The sequence below is a fragment of the Nerophis lumbriciformis genome, linkage group LG31 (genome assembly GCF_033978685.3).
Source record: "Nerophis lumbriciformis linkage group LG31, RoL_Nlum_v2.1, whole genome shotgun sequence".
NCBI classification, from domain to species: Eukaryota; Metazoa; Chordata; class Actinopteri; order Syngnathiformes; family Syngnathidae; genus Nerophis; species Nerophis lumbriciformis.
The window spans coordinates 16394130-16411831 of NC_084578.2; the positions used below are offsets into that span (position 1 = coordinate 16394130).

Below are 17702 nucleotides of genomic sequence, written 5' to 3' on the forward strand. Positions count from 1 at the left end.
AGCGCATGCACTTTTTGCGTCGGATGAAAAGAGCACAGCTCTCACCACATTCTACAGAGGCACTATAGAGAGCCTGCTGACCAACAGCATCTCTGTCTGGACTGGAGCCTGCAATGCCTCAGACTGGAAGTCTCTCCAGAGAGTGGTGAGGACGGCGGAAAAGATCATCAGGACTCCTCTTCCTCCTATCCAGGAGATCGCAAAAAGCCGCTGCCTGACCAGGGCTCAGAAAATCTGCAGAGACTCCTCCCACCCCCACCAAGGACTGTTTTCACTGCTGGACTCCAGAAAGAGGTTCCGCAGCCTCCGAAGCAGAACCTCCAGGTTCTGTAACAGCTTCTTCCCTCAGGCCGTAAGACTCTTGAACGCATCATAATTAAATGATCCCCTCAACTCCCCCCAAAATGGATTAACTCACTGGTATAAAAAAGACAATATAACATACATCCATAAACGTGGACGCATGTGAAAAAGTGCAATATATTTATCTGTACAGTAATCTATTTATTTATTTATATATATTTATTTATTTTATATATATATATATATATATATATTATATATATATATATATTTATTTATATATGCACCTAATTGCTTTTTTATCCTGCACTACCATGAGCTTATGTAATGAAATTTTGTTCTTATCTGTGCTGTAAAGTTCAAATTTGAATGACAATAAAAAGGAAGTCCAAGTCAAAGATAATGTTGCTTAGTTCAAATAAAATACCCCTCATTTTTGTATTTATTTTTTTTTGTTTTTGAACACTGACTTTTTGCAGTGTGTGCAGTGATTTCTCCAGATTCTCTGAACCTTTTGATGATATTACGGACCGTAGATGGGGAAATCCCTAAATTTCTTGCAATAGCTCATTGAGAGATGTTGTTTTTAAACTGTTCGACAATTTGCTCACGCATTTGTTCACAAAGTTGTGTTCCTCGCCCCATCCTTGTTTGTGAACGACTGAGCATTTCATGGAAGCTGCTTTTATACCCAATCATGGCACCCACCTGTTCACCTGTGGGATGTTCCAAATAAGTGTTTGATGAGCATTCCTCAACTTTCTCAGTCTTTTTTGCCACTTGTGCCAGATTTTTTGAAACATGTTGCAGGCATCAAATTCCAAATGAGCTAATATTTGCAAAAAATAAAGTTTTCCAGTTCAAACGTTAAATATCTTGTCTTTGCAGTCCATTCAATTGAATATAAGTTGAAAAGGATTTGCAAATCATTGTATTCTGTTTTTATTTACGATTTACACAACGTGCCAACTTCACTGGTTTCGGGTTTTGTAATACATGTTGGGGCCATTATATATTTTGCAAGAATATACATATTTAACAACAAAACTTTGTTTTATAGTTGGCAAAGCATATGATTATTATTCATTAGTATCACAAATTCAGTTTTTTCTCATTACATTAATTGTTTTGCTCGATTCTTCTAACATTGTAATGTTTTTTATTTTATTTCAACAATATGTAGCGGGCCAACAAAACTTGAGCTGCGAACTGCAAATTGCCTCCAAGCCGCAGTTTGGACACCCCTCATCTAGACCACAAGGAATTGTATTAAATGTAAATTAAAATCAGCAGAGGTCCGCTGTAATAAATCATCATTATGATAAATCATTAATTCCGACAGCAACAAATAAATTTGACTCCCGCTGATAAACACATTATAACGGGACTGTTTTTGAACGTAGCTTGTCGTTAGAACAGCGTTACAAAATGTAGGTTGTGCTTCTTAACATGCCTCATATGCAGCTGATCTGCCATAAAATAGAACATAATAGCGTTGCCAACTTAGAGACTTGCTATATTTAACAAGTATTTAGATACTCTAAGCGTCTAGACCAGGGGTCAGCCACCCACAATTTGGAAAGACCACAAAATACAAATAACAAATCTGTATGAAGCTGCAAAAAATTAAAACCCAGATATAGGTCTTATAATTAAGGCAACACATGATGTAAGTGTCCATATTAACGGGACTGTTTTTGAACGTAGCTTGTCGTTAGCTAACATTTGCAAAAAATAAAGTTTAGCAGTTTGAACGTTAAAGGCCAATTGAAATGCAATTTTCTTATTTAAACATGGATAGCAGGTCCATTCTATGTGTCATACTTGATCATTTCGCGATATTGCCATATTTTTGCTGAAAGGATTTAGTAGAGAACATCGACGATAAAGTTCGCAACTTTTGGTCGCTGATAAAAAAGCCTTGCCTGTACCGGAAGTAGCAGACGAGTAGCGTGACGTCACAGGTTGTGGAGCTCCTCACATCCGCACATTGTTTACAATCATGGCCACCAGCAGCGAGAGCGATTCGGACCGAGAAAGCGGCGATTTCCCCATTAATTTGAGCGAGGATGAAAGATCCGTGGATGAGGAAAGTGAGAGTGAAGGACAAGAGGGCAGTGAGAGCGATTCAGATAGGGAAGATGCTGTGAGAGGCGGGTGGGACCTGATATTCAGCTGGGAATGACTAAAACAGTAAATCAACACAAGACATATATATACTCTATTAGCCACAACACAACCAGGCTTATATTTAATATGCCACAAATTAATCCCGCATAACAAACACCTCCCCCCTCCCGTCCATATAACCCGCCAATACAACTCAAACACCTGCACAACACACTCAATCCCACAGCCCAAAGTACCGTTCACCTCCCCAAAGTTCATACAGCACACATATTTCCCCAAAGTCCCCAAAGTTACGTACGTGAGACTTTTTGAGACTTTTATTAGTAGGTTGCACAGTGAAGTACATATTACGTACAATTGACCACTAAATGGTAACACCCGAATAAGTTTTTCAACTTGTTTAAGTCGGGGTCCACTTAAATTGATTCATGATACAGATATATAATGTATACAGGGTGTATACATTGAATTATTTACGTGACATGCTCATAGCGGCACGCATGTACGGGCAAGCGATCAAATGTTTGGAAGCCGCAGCTGCATGAGTACTCACGGTACCGTGTCTGCGCATCCAACTCAAAGTCCTCCTGGTAAGAGTCTCTGTTGTCCCAGTTCTCCACAGGCCAATGGTAAAGCTTGACTGTCATCTTTCGGCAATGTAAACAATGAAACACCGGCCGTGTTTGTGTTGCTGCAGTCGGCCGCAATACACCGCTTCCCACCTACAGCTTTCTTCTTTGCTGTCTCCATTGTTCATTGAACAAATTGCAAAAGATTCACCAACACAGATGTCCAGAATACTGTGGAATTTTGCGATGAAACAGACGACTTAAAAGCTGGCCATCATGCTGTCATAAAATGTCCTCCACAATCCGCGACGTCACGCGCTGACGTCATCATACCGAGACGTTTTCAGCAGGATATGTCGCATGAAATTTAAAATTGCACTTTAGTAAACTAACCCGGCCGTATTGGCATGTGTTGCAATGTTAAGATTTCATCATTGATATATAAACTATCAGACTGCGTGGTCGGTAGAAGTGGGTTTCAGTAGGCCTTTAAGTATCTTGTCTTTGCGGTCTATTCAATTGAATACAGGTTAAAAAGGATTTGCAAATCATTGTATTCTGTTCTTTGAACTCCTCCATCCGGGAGGAGCTCAAAGTAAAGCCGCTGCTCCTCCACATCGAGAGGAGCCAGATGAGGTGGTTCGGGCATCTGGTCAGGATGCCACCCGAACGCCTCCCTAGGGAGGTGTTTAGGGCACGTCCGACTGGTAGGAGGCCGCGGGGAAGACCCAGGACACGTTGGGAAGACTTTGTCTCCCGGCTGGCCTGGGAACGCCTCGGGGTCCCACAGGAAGAGCTGGACGAAGTGGCTGGGGAGAGGGAAGTCTGGGCTTCCCTGCTTAGGCTGCTGCCCCCGCGACCCGACCTCGGATAAGCGGAAGAAGACGGATGGATGGATGGATGTATTCTGTTTTTATTTACGATTTACACAACGTGCCAACTTCACTGGTTTTGGGTTTTGTATAAAACAGTGGGCTTTCAATTAATAGGAAGGTTTGTGTCATGTTGTCCAACAAAAAACGTATTAAAACAAAAAAAAAAGTTTTTTAAATTTTCATACATTTTTTAAAAAGCTAAAGAGCGACCCTCGGTCTGGACAAACATGGACACATTCCAAGCTATTTTCAACGAAAACCACCCCTCCACATCCATCTATCAGTGTTTTAATAACTCTTTGCAATGACCAAATCTTCAACCATGCACATCTACCTGTTGTCATGACAACGCCTGCCAGCACTTTCCGCCGAGCATGAGGAGAGGTGAAGTTTTCAGTCAGTTCACTGAACTTATCCACCACCAGTCGGGAGACGGCGTCGGCGAGAACCTGCAAAAGAAAAAAACACGCAGACCGGAATAAACCAGTGTCAAATATGACGTCTTGCAGACCACGTATGATGCTACCCTGACCCAGATCACCTGTGCCTGTCACTGGGTTTTCTTTCAGCGCCAAAAAAAAGAGCCAGAAAGTTGCAGCCACAGAGAGAAAAGTGGCTTACTTTTTAAGGGATACTATAATACCTTTCAAGGTGTCTGCCAAGTCGGGTTAAACTGAAGTGTTAATGCGGATCAGGTCCCGTGATGCCAAAGGATTAAGTGAACATATATCATGTGTTCTTTGACAGCCACTTTCTCGTGCTGGTGCTCTACTCGAGAAAATGATGATCGCCGAAAAGAGAGATAACTTTGACTGGATGGACGTAAATTAATGAGATTATTATAATATTACTTTGCCGCCACTTCGGACTCACCCACTCATAGCGAGGTCATTTCACTTTCACGTGGCAAGGTCGTGGATGTGAGAAATTAAGACAAAAGAAAAATGGTAAAATGAATGCGCCAACATGAACGGCTGCAGGAATGGTCGTTTTTAATTTGTACATTTACTTTTAAAAAGGTACATTTAATTTGACATTTATAAAATACAAGTCAGTCCAAAGTCCAGTTTTAACCTATTTCTAGAAGTAGTCTAGAGCAGTGGTCCCCAACCACCAGGCCGCGGCCGGGTACCGGTCCGTGGATCGATTGTTACCGGGCCGCACAAGAAATACAATTTTTTATTTTTTTTAAATTTATATTTATTAAATCAACATAAAAAACACAAACTATCAATATAGGTCAATACAGTCTGCAGGGATACAGTCCGTAAAAATATATAAAAAATTAAAATTAAAAAATTACCCCCCTCCGGTCCGTGGGACTAATTTTCTAGACTGGCTTAGAGTATGATTTTAACTGCTATGACCTGAGACAAAAAAGACATACAATAGTACAAACAAGGAGTATTCGTATTAATGAAATACTGGAGGTAAAAATAAGAATAATAAAACAGCTGACCTAATTGATACCATTTGGAGTCTAAATTGTGATGTATTTTGTGCTTGAAAAAAAAAGGTACTGTATATTTACTCGGGGTGCAACGGTACACAAAAATTTCGGTTTAGAGGTCACGGTTCGGTTCATTTTCGGTACAGTAAGAAAACAACAATATATACATTTTTGGGTTATTTATTTACAAAATTTGCAAAATCTTCCACCAAAAATATTTTTCTTAGGGGAATATTTGATGTGAAGTAATCGGAACCTTGGATAGGTCAATAATTCATAATAACATTGATTTTGATTCAATATTATGTTTTGAGCAATGACAGTTTGAAAGGAAAAAAAAAACAGCTTGGTTTTATTAGTCAACATTGCAACTTTTTCTAAATTACATTTAACCTTTAAGCTTTTTTTATTTCACTTTTGTTATGTTTTTGTTTATTTTAATAGTATTTTTAGAATGTGCCGTGGGCCTTTAAAACATTAGCTGTGGGCCGCAAATGGCCTCCGGGGCACACTTTTGACACCCCTGCTATAGATAATAAAACATTAAATCTGATAAATCTATGGATAAAAAGCAGAGCCCGGCGACGCATGCGCGTTTATCATAACTCTCTTGCTCTCTCTGTCTCTGCCCCTCCCTTACGAATGCTGCTGCGCGCACAATTTGTTTTGTTTTTAACCCCTTCTTAACCCTGAACGTACGTTGAAAATACTCGCAACCCTAACTCAAAATGCCGGACATTTGAGGCATTTAAGAAACTCCGCGAAACTCCGCCCTGACAGCTCCGCAAAAGAGGACATGTCCTGTGCAAAGAGGACGTATGGTCAGTCTATCGTAGCCCGTTAGCTGCTAACATGCCGTGTGTTATGCCTCTGTGTGCATTGTTTACACAACGTGCGTTACGCTACTTACCGTATTTTTCGGACTATAAGTCGCAGTTTTTTTTCATAGTTTGGGTTCGACTTATATATGTTTTTTTCCTTCTTTATTATGCATTTTCGGCAGGTGCGACTTATACTCCGGTGCTACTTATACTCTGAAAAATACGGTAATATGTCTGTGTGGAAACTCGTTCGGTACACCTCCGAACCGAACCGGAACCCCCGTACCGAAACGGTTCAATACAAATACACGTACCGTTACACCCCTAATATTTACACATTGATCAAGTACAATAGGAAGTGGTGCCATTCGTCGCAGTTTACCTGACACATGAAACGTGACAAATTCCCACATGGAAGTAGAGTGTTGAATATCTTAACATGTGTTTTGTGGCAATTCCGACTTTCACCAAAGCGCCAGTTGCTATGCGGTGTGGCGCTTTCCATCATTTTCAACAGACTGCATTGCAAAATGATTACCAGCCCCTTCCCTACTGTAGTATGAGTGAGAGGCTGAAACAAGTAAAAATTTTTAAATTATGTGTCCATAATAACAGTAAAATCTATGTTCATTCTTAAAACATGCACTTTTTCCTCTCACTACAGTTTTAACACCAGCACAGGCAAACACATGTTAATCATTACTATAATAAAAATGCTAAATGGTTTACAACATTTACTCTGCCAGCCTCCCAGTGAACTGAAAATAAAAATAAGTGCTCCCTAATGTGTGAAAGCAAATCAAACCTACCCTGCTGTAGACTGCTGGTTCGCAAGAAATAGCTTGACTATGGGTTTAACGCACTACAGGTCTTATTGCCACAATCCAATTTAGTGTCTATATCCGTTGTTGTTTTTCAGGTAATAACAATACAAGTGCTTACAGAACACTAAACAACTGAAATAAACCACAACTACACTCTGGTATAAAGAACGTATCAACACAGACAGAATTGGTCTGTGTTGACACTGTTTCTGGGATGTTTTTAGAGGATATAATGGGCGCAATAGAGGACCCTCGATCTGTTGACTCAATTGTTAGCTATTTATTTACGATTACGAATGCATAAACAAAGCCTAAACATATGTGTTCTTGTCTTACATAAGGATTGTGAATGATTAACAGCACATCTCTATTTCCAGTATGACTGATCTGATGATATGGTCAGAGTGCAGAAGCGTTCCCAGCCTGACGTCATCCGATCTCGAATATATGGAAATTGCTGAAGATATTCAGTGGAATATTCAAAATGGCCTTCTGAAACTGTGGCATTTTGTGATGTTTAGACTGTATTTTTACATACTTTGCGGATTGTACATCCAATTGGATATGGCATACAATTAAGCATACAAAGTTAAATGGATTTTCCCCTCTACTGGTATGTCAATGGCAATGCACTACCTCCTGACAGTGGCAACACAGCTCAAACAAACAGAAATTAATGCATTCTGTCTCAGACATGTAAGAAAACTAGACAGCACAGTCAATTTTCAAGAATCTTTGAAGTCTTTGATAAATGTTAAACATTTTGTTTGTCTGGCTAACATTTAATTTCACACGAACACACACAAGTAGCAAAACTTGGCACGGTTGAGTACCAATATAAGGAATGTAACACTCGGTATTTCTTTATTTATTTTACTGGAGCTGTGTTTGGCACATTGGGAATGCTTGGCTAATAATGACTGAATTAATCTAAAGTATCCACTTACACAGCAGTCATGGCGGCAAGTATTTAATTAATATCTGATTTTACTATAATCAATGGCTACGTTCACACTGCAGGGTATGACACCTACTTTTTGTAAAATACATATTTTTATGTAGTCGTTAAAAAAGGTGATTTCTAATATGAACGGAATGGCAGAGAACAAGGAAATGGGATAAAATTGCTATGGTATGAAAAGGGGTAGGATCAAATAAGCTCAGTTTCTTCCTACTCCGTTTCGGACGTTCTGTAATGAATCAACTGGAAATATTAGACATTACATTGTATCCTATGCACGTTCGAAATGAAATAAACTGAACTGAACTGAACATGTGCTGCAGTGGTTACCGAAGTAAACATGGCTCCATTTCTAGTAGGTCTTAGTACTGGTGCATTTACGGAAACTTCAAAGATTTTTTTTTTAACTGGTGTCAACATTTTCTTCACTGAATTATTAGTCGTCAGAGATAAGAAGGTAAGAGAGCAAGAATTCTGGCTCTTGCAATTTGTGGGAGATTTTCTTTGACGTCTGCTCTGAGGAGTTTATGGGCGTGAGCTCTGAAAAAAAATTTCACCCGTTTTCTGCTTATTTCTTTTTGCGACGTCTATGTTGGCAAAGAGTCATGACGTTTATCGCTTTTTGATGACGTATTAGTCAAATGAATGTGACCCGGTCTGCAGTTGCAGCGGTTAAATAACAGATTATCCACATACGAAAGAGGCCTGGGTCTGATTTGAAAAGTTCGGAACTGTAGTGTTCACATTGGCATGAAAAAAAAAAATCTGATACATGTCGCATAAGGACAAAAATATCGGAATTGACCTACAGTGTGAACGTTGCCTAAGACTGGTGTACCGTATTTTTCGGACTATAAATCGCAGTTTTTTTCATAGTTTGGCCGGGGGTACGATTTATACTCTGAAGCGACTTATGTGTGAAATTATTAACACATTACCGTAAAATATCAAATAACATTATTTAGCTCATTCACGTAAGAGACTAGACCAGGGGTCGGCAACCCGTGGCTCCGGAGCCGCATGCGGCTCTTTGATCACTCTGATGCGGATCAGCAGCTTACTTGCTGAACCCCCCAATTTTTCCGTGAGACTTCCGGATTTCAGTACCTCTCGCAGAAAACTCCCGGGAATAATGTTCACCGATTTTCACCCTTACAGTTATAATAAGGGCGTGCCATGATGATACAACATTTGGCGCCCTCTACAATCTGTATAAACAGCGTGCCAGCCCAACACTTGTTATACTATATGCATCTTCTGCTTGCACGCGTACGTGACAGCAAGGCATACTTTGTCAACAGCCACACAGGTTACACTGACGGTCACCATATAAAACAACTTTAACACTCTTACTAATAATGCGCCACACTTTGAACCAAAACCAAACAAGAATGACAAACACATTTCGGGAGAACATCTGCACCTTAACACAACATAAACACAACAGAACAAACACCCAGAATCCCATGCAGCCCTGACTCTTCCGGGCTACATTATACACCCCTGCTAGCACCAAACCCCGCCCCCACCTCAACCCTGCTCCCTCACACATCAACCCCCCCCTCTGTGCGTCGGTTTGAGGTGGGTGGGGTTTGGTAGCGGGGGTGTATAATGTATCCCGGAAGAGTTAGGGCTGCATGGGATTCTGGGTATTTGTCCTGTTGTGTTTATGTTGTGTTACTGTGCAGATGTTCTCCCGAAATGTGTTTGTCATTCTTGTTTGGTGTGGGTTCACAGTGTGGCGCATTATTAGTAAGAGTGTTATAGTTTTTTTTATACAGCCACCGTCAGTGTAACCTGTGTGGTTTTTGAGCAAGTATGCCTTGCTGTCACTTACGTGAGCAGGCGGAAGCCTCATACAACATGTGGCTGATCAGGCACGCTGGTTGCAGTGGGTGTTATGTGCTGTACCATCACGGCACGCATGACGCTGATAAGCGCCAGTCATTTAAAACCCGCGTGCCGCACCAGCTTTCAAATTCCATATAAAGGTGTGGGCAGCGTGTCTGAGACCCCTGGTTTATACATAGCACAAAGCAAAAAGAAAGCTTTGTATGCAGTGTTATTTCATTTAAAATTTCAAAAAAAATTTGCGGCTCCCATTGTTTTCTATAACTTGCGAAACTGGTCAAAATGGCTCTTTGACTGGTAAAGGTTGCCGACCCCTGGACTAGACGTATAAGATTTTTATCGGATTTAGCGATTAGGAGTGACAGATTGTTTGGTAAACGTATAGCATGTTCTATATGTTATAGTTATTTGAATGACTCTTACCATAATATGTTACGTTAACATACCAGGCACGTTCTCAGTTGGTTATTTATGCCTCATATAACGTACACTTATTCAGCCTGTTGTTCACTATTCTTTATTTATTTTGAATTGCCTTTCAAATGTCTATTCTTGGTGTTGGGTTTTATCCAATAAATTTCCCCCAAAAATGCGACTTATATATGTTTTTTCCTTCTTTATTATGCATTTTCGGCCGGTGCGACTTATACTCCGGTGCGACTTATACTCCGAAAAATACGGTAGATCTGAGGATATCCGATACCCTTAAATTGTAAAGGACGACATTACCGTCAACATTTGAGGCTCTATTGCTGAGATTGCAACATTTTGTATGTTCTTATTGAATGTTTGTATTGAAAGACGTCTTACCTGGGGGAGATGAAGCTGTAGCCCCTCGCTGGGTATGGGCTGCCTGGATGGTGTCTGGTCTAGTTGCATGTTGAAGAGAGCTGAGAGTGCGGCCTGCGCTGCCCGGGCTTTAGCTAACTTCTTGTTACGCCCTGAGCCTTCAAATGTTTGTGCATCCACTGTCACTGACATCACAAAATTTTTGGCGTGACTCTCCCCACTTTCTGACACAAAGTCATATTTGAGGCCTGGCCTGAGTTCATTGAGAATCATGACAGGGTTTTTGCCACTGGAGGGGGAGCTGAATGCCGATGGAGGTGGCAGTGGCGCCTGGACAAGGTTGCTGCCAGGCGGTGTGGGCAGTGGATACTCCCCTAATGAGTTTAATGAGCTGCTACCATTGGAACCGACATAGAAGGACTCTTCGGGCACGGCTGGTGTCTCGAAGCCGTTGAACAGCATGTCTGGGAAATCTGCTTGGTCTGAAGTAAAGTCCGTGTTTACGGTCAATGTTCGTCCCATGGCCAAGTGGGCCTCGGAAGCATTGGGGAATTGGACAAAGGAACGCAAAGCTTTCTCTGCTGCGTTCAGTTTAGCTTTCTTCTTCGTTGGACCCATGCCCTCAAACAACTGTCCATTGACTTCTACAGTCATGACAAAGACTGGTGCATGGACCGGTCCTGTCTGGGACAGAAGCTTGTACTGAAGACCCGGTTTGATTTCATTGAGCTGCATCAGCGCATTCTTGGGTAGGATCGGTCCTGGCGTTTTCTTGCGCTTCTTGGCACGAAACTTGGAGTGTGTGTGACCATTGTTTCCTTCTTCGAGGGGGCGTTTTCGACTGCCCGGGCCGCTTCCATTGGGCAGCTGTTCAGCCACACCCACCCCTTCTTTGCCGGACACGTTGTCCAGGTTTCGGTTTTCCTTAACGTCAGTGCTGCTTGAACCTGCGGTGCCCAGAAAGAGTAACTTACAACGCCTTCGTTGCAGGATCTTGTAAACACAAAATTTATAGATTCCTTTATCACTCTTTGGAACTGAACCAATGATTTGTGTTCCTGTATATGACAGATAGATTCAAGATTTCTACTAGATCCAAGCCTGTACGCTCAGATCAGAATCAGAAAATCATCTTCACCAGTTCTATAAGAGATTTAAAGCTCAACTTTCGTTTTTGATTATATTTAACGCTAATGGATATTACTTCATTTTTGAAGTCTTTTCCTACTCTATGGTTCTGGTGAAATTGGGAACTTTTAGAGTGAAACAAAGCTTAAGTCCTGCTGTAATTGTATTATTGTACACACAAGATAATTCCACACATACACACGTTAGTTTCATTCATGTCGTCCCTTTGTTACTACAGGGAAACTAAGTAGAATGTAAATGTTGAGTCTATGTTAATGCTGTAAGACATGCTGGGGAACACATATCACTGAACCCAGTAAACAAAGCGGATGGAATATTGGCCAAAATTTTCATTTATAACATCCTTCAGCAAAGGCTTGATAGGTTACTCCTTGCGGTACTCAGGAGAAAGAGAGGCCGCAGTGTGCATGAGTGGGGCTGTAGGTTGGGTTGAGGGAGTGCAGGGGAGGAGTGCAAGGGAGGAGCTGAGGACCAGGCAAACGGGAGAACACATCAAAAGAGGCAGAAGGTGAAGACTCCTCCACCTACTGCTGGATCCTAAAAGCTCGGCTGGTGACAAGAGTGCCAGTTCAAAATGTGACATCAACCCCATTAAAAATTTGACAATAATGACATGTCATCGTTCATAGAAGAAGAAAATTGAGATTCCAAGAAGGTTTTTCAAATTAGGGGCCCGGTTCTCGTGACCTCTGAAACCGCCACCCCCATCAAACATCAGTGTTGCAGTGACATGTCGTTACCAACGGAATAGAATAATCGCCATGTCAAGGCAAGCCAAACACAAAGTACTGTACTCCAAAAGATCAGTCATCCTTCAAACTGCACATTCATCAGTTTCTGAGCTCTGAAAGCATGCACTACGTAACATGCATTCTTCATGGTTGTTTTCAGTACGCAGATTACAGAGGAGCTATTCAGAAAGAGAAGTTAAAGATTAAGGTGACTGACAATATTCTAAACATTTACAGTATATGCAGTGGTTAGGACAAAATTAAAGGCAAAGGCTCAACACATTGTAAAGAATGCATGAATAATAATTACAGTAGGAAGGGGATTCACTTGACATCGAAATGTGACAATTAGTAGGATGCAATACAGTCGTGGTCAAAAGTTTACATACACCTGTAAAGAACATAATGTCATGGCTGTCTTGAGTTTCCAATCATTTCTACAACTCTTATTTTTTTGTGATAGAGTGATTGGAGCACATACTTGTTGGTCACAAAAAACATTCATGAAGTTTGGTTTCCTTTACAGAATATATTATGGGTCTACTGAAAATGTGACCAAATCTGCTCGGTCAAAAGTATACATACAGCAATGTTAATATTTGGTTACATGTCCCTTGGCAAGTTTCCCTGCAATAAGGCGCTTTTGGTAGCCATCCACAAGCTTCTGGTTGAATGGTGTATTTCAGCTAAATTTGTTGGTTTTCTGATATGAACTTGTTTCTTCAGCATTGTCCACATGTTTAAGTCAGGACTTTGGGAAGGTCATTCTAAAACCTTAATTCTAGCCTAATTTTGCCATTCCTTTACCACTTTTGTTTGGGGTCATTGTCCTGTTGGAACACCCAACTGTGTTGCTGATAGAGATGCGCGGATAGGCAATTATTTCATCCGCAACTGCATCACAAAAGTCGTCAACCATCCGCCATCCACCCGAACTAACATTTAATCAAAACCGCACCCGCCCGCCATCCGCCACCCGCCCGTTGTTATATATCTAATATAGACGATGCAAGGCATTAGTGAGGTTATAAAACTTTTGCCTGTTAAAGAAAGGAGACTGATCCAATACAGCAGAGACATTCAATGCGTGCCACGCTGTCACGGCCCAGACGCACACCAGTGCGCAATCATCTGGGAGCCGCGCTGAGCGCACCTCCAAGCGCGCTCGCGCCACTCAAACTGCTGCAGGCAGCTGCGTTCTATCTTGTTTTAACATCCTGCGGCACTCTTCTGGGATCACGGCGGACGAAACTGCTCATGCTCAGGATGTTTGTGGAGATTCGGGGTTTTGCACAAATGTGATGCACCATGTTAGATGTCCCGGTTTTGTGACTGTCGTAGACATAAACCGCGTCGCAGCTCTTGCAAATCACGTAGCCAGCATTACTATCATCCTGATTTACAATCTCATAAAAACGAGTCCACGTTGAACTATTCTGGCCTTTTTTTCCTTGGTCTTTAGTATTTCCTTTTTTAGTTTGTCGCGTACCACGTTTGCTGCCGGCGTTGCCATCTCTTTTTTTTTTCTTCTTCTGTTGTGGCATGCTGCAGGTGCCTGCTCGTTTTTCGTATGTGGGTAACAACATTTAACTATGTATATATATTTTCGAATTGGTTTAACTGCCACCCGCCTGAATCTATTTAAAATCTAATTTTTTTTTTATTTCAACCGCCCGACCCGACCCGCGGATAAAATCTATTTTTTTTTTATTTCAACCGCCCGACCCGACCCGCGGATAAAATCTTTTTTTTTTTTATTTCAACCGCCCGACCCGCGGATAATCCGCGGACTCCGCGGTTGTGTCCGCAAACCGCGCATCTCTAGTTGCTGAGAAGGTGATTGGCTGCAAACTCCCACCCCTCCAGGACCTGTTCTCCTCCAGGACCAGGAGGCGTGTGGGTCGGATCACAGCTGGTAGAATTTATTGGAAACTCAAGACAGCCAAGACATTATGTTCTTTACAAGTGTATGTAAACTTTTGACCACGACTGTATGTGCTCTAGCCGCCAGATGGCAGTAGAGTGTTGACAATCTTAAAATGTGTTTTGTGGCAATTCCAACTTGCTATGTAGAGTGACACTTTCCATCATTTTCAGCAGACTGCATTGCAAAATGATTAACCCCCCTCTTCCTCTCACGCGAGATCCACCCAGAAATGGGGCCATATGAATCCCTTCCCTACTGTATGCTATTTCCTATACTATATTTCGGTAGGAAGGCAGAATTCACTCCTTTAGTCTACCTTTGTCTTAAATCGGTGTTTAACATTCTCACGAAAATAAAAGATTGGTGATCAATACCACAATGGATATATTTTTCGAACACTGCAACCAATCACAATGGAATCAACTTCATGCAAACAGAGACACGTGGATTCCGTAAAGTGAATTCACATTGATTACAAATAAAGTGTTTAAAGTTGACCAAAAAAAATTAATTTGAGCTTTTGGGCAGATGATGAAGACTTTAGGAGTAGATCTGGAGTGCATCAACCATGGTACATGCACTAACATATACAGTACACTGTATATGGTAAGCAGTCACATGCACTTTAATCAATCATGCTAGAATTTGTGTAATCAGCATTCACTACGGGTAGGTTTACAACTCCTGGCTCAGTCACGTCATTCATCATTTTTAAATGATTCAACTAAATTAGGTTGACTCACAAAAAGTAATTATTTTGTCCACTGTAATGGACACAATGGCTACTCTATTAATTCAATGTTAAACTAATCCAGAAGAATGTACTTCACTATTTTGTTGCTATGTATTACGTCCCCTCCATTTTTTTTTCTTATGCTTAAAAAAGTTTTAAACTGTTTAAATCATCACCGTTATGAAATAAAAGACAAATATTTTCTTTGGACAGGACACTACCTTTGACACGCCCTAATCTCAATGGACACCACTTCACAGAGGAGATTTTTGTCAGAAAGTAGGCTTCGCTACACATCCGAAAACAAAGCATGGAGCTTTGCCAACTATCTGTGAGTCAGCTGCAGAAGTGGAAGCCATGAGTTTAATCATTTAGAAAATTTGGCGATTAGGTTAACCAAGCATGACAGCCTGTTAAAGGGGAACATTATCACCAGACCTATGTAAGCGTCAATATATACCTTGATGTTGCAGAAAAAAAGACCATATATTTTTTTAACCGATTTCCGAACTCTAAATGGGTGAATTTTGGCGAATTAAACGCCTTTCTAATATTCGCTCTCGGAGCGATGACGTCACAAAATATAATAAGCCACTGGGAACTGATTTTTAATGGTTTTAACCATTCTGAAATTGTGATAATGTTCCCCTTTAACATGCAACTATAAGGCTCAGATTGCAGCTAATTTGGCTATGCTCGGACAGGGCTTGAAAGTGTGACGTTATAAAGGCAATGCATTGTGGGTCTTGCTGGCGTCTGAATCGCTTGTTTACATAGCTGAATGCAAGACTCTGTGCTGGAGTATTGTTTTTTTCTTTAGCAAGTTCAAAACATGGCATGAATGTGCACAATCAGTAACTGGCACAATCTTCGGCATGGTTAATTCAGGAAAAAACTAACAATTTGGTAAGAGTTTTCTAATTTCCAGAGAGAAAGCAAAGCCAAGGAAGTCTGGTCATGAAGCTAATAAAGAGATGGAAAGCAGTCGTGAGATGATCAAACATGATTTTTAACACCATCACCTGGAACAGGTCGGTGTGCTCACAGCATTTTCAGACTTAGTACGTATGAATCGAAGCATGTTTTAATTGAGTTACAGCATTTAGTAGGATGTTAGGGTTAGCCAAGCCAGATGCGGGCTACAAACAACGTAGTGTATTTTGGAAAAAAAACATGTCTGTTTACCTTTAGTCATGGATACGCTCGAAAATGGATGGGTATTATTTTCGGAGTAGTAGGGCAGTGATCGAAGTATTTAAAAGTAAAAATCGGCTTGTTTTTTTTCTGGGAAACCTCTCTCTATCTTGAAGACATGAGAGATGAAAGCTTACGCGCAATTTGAACAGAAGACAATGAGCCTTAAAGGGGAACATTATCATCAGACCTATGTAAGCGTCAATATATACCTTGATGTTGCAGAAAAAAGACCATATATTTTTTTAACCGATTTCCGAACTCTAAATGGGTGAGTTTTGGCAAATTAAACGCCTTTGTGACGTCATCGCTCTCGGAGCGATGACGTCACAACGTGGCGTCATATCGGGAAGCAATCCGCCATTTTCTCAAACACCGAGTCAAATCAGCTCTGTTATTTTCCGTTTTTTCGACTGTTTTCCGTACCTTGGAGACATCATGCCTCGTTGGTGTGTTGTCGGAGGGTGTAACAACACGAACAGGGACGGATTCAAGTTGCACCAGTGGCCCAAAGATGCGAAAGTGGCAAGAAATTGGACGTTTGTTCCGCACACTTTACCGACGAAAGCTATGCTACGACAGAGATGGCAAGAATGTGTGGATATCCTGCGACACTCAAAGCAGATGCATTTCCAACGATAAAGTCAAAGAAATCTGCCGCCAGACCCCCATTGAATCTGCCGGAGTGTGTGAGCAATTCAGGGATAAAGGACATCGGTAGCACGGCAAGTAATGGCGGCAGTTTGTTCCCGCAGACGAGCGAGCTAAACCCCCTGGATGTCTTGGCTCACATCGACCCTAGCTTCCCTGGCCTGCTGACATCAACTCCAAAACTGGACAGATCAGCTTTCAGGAAAAGAGCGCGGATGAGGGTATGTCTACAGAATATATTAATTGATGAAAATTGGGCTGTCTGCACTCTCAAAGTGCATGTTGTTGCCAAATGTATTTCATATGCTGTAAACCTAGTTCATAGTTGTTAGTTTCCTTTAATGCCAAACAAACACATACCAATCGTTGGTTAGAAGGCGATCGCCAAATTCGTCCTCACTTTCTCCCGTGTCGCTGGCTGTCGTGTCGTTTTCGTCGGTTTCGCTTGCATACGGTTCAAACCGATATGGCTCAATAGCTTCAGTTTCTTCTTCAATTTCGTTTTCGCTACCTGCCTCCACACTACAACCATCCGTTTCAATACATTCGTAATCTGTTGAATCGCTTAAGCCACTGAAATCCGAGTCTGCATCCGAGCTAATGTCGCTATAGCTTGCTGTTCTTTCCGCCATGTTTGTTTGTGTTGGCTTCACTATGTGACGTCACAGGACAATGGACGGGTGGTTAAAATCAGGCACTTTGAAGCTTTTTTTTAGGGGTATTGCGTGATGGGTAAAATTTAGA

At 41.3% G+C, this 17702-nt stretch overlaps 1 protein-coding gene across 3 annotated transcripts in view; it reads right to left on the reverse strand.

Moving 5' to 3' along the window:
* Positions 1-17702, reverse strand: part of adarb1b (adenosine deaminase RNA specific B1b) — a 330371-nt gene that overhangs the window by 32527 nt on the left and 280142 nt on the right. For all 3 annotated transcript variants that reach the window (XM_061926523.1, XM_061926524.1, XM_061926522.1), the window contains 2 exons: positions 10595-11520; positions 4212-4326 (listed from right to left, as the gene is read on the reverse strand). In XM_061926523.1, the coding sequence (XP_061782507.1) occupies positions 4212-4326; positions 10595-11520 (1041 nt within the window). The remainder of the gene's footprint in view (positions 1-4211; positions 4327-10594; positions 11521-17702) is intronic.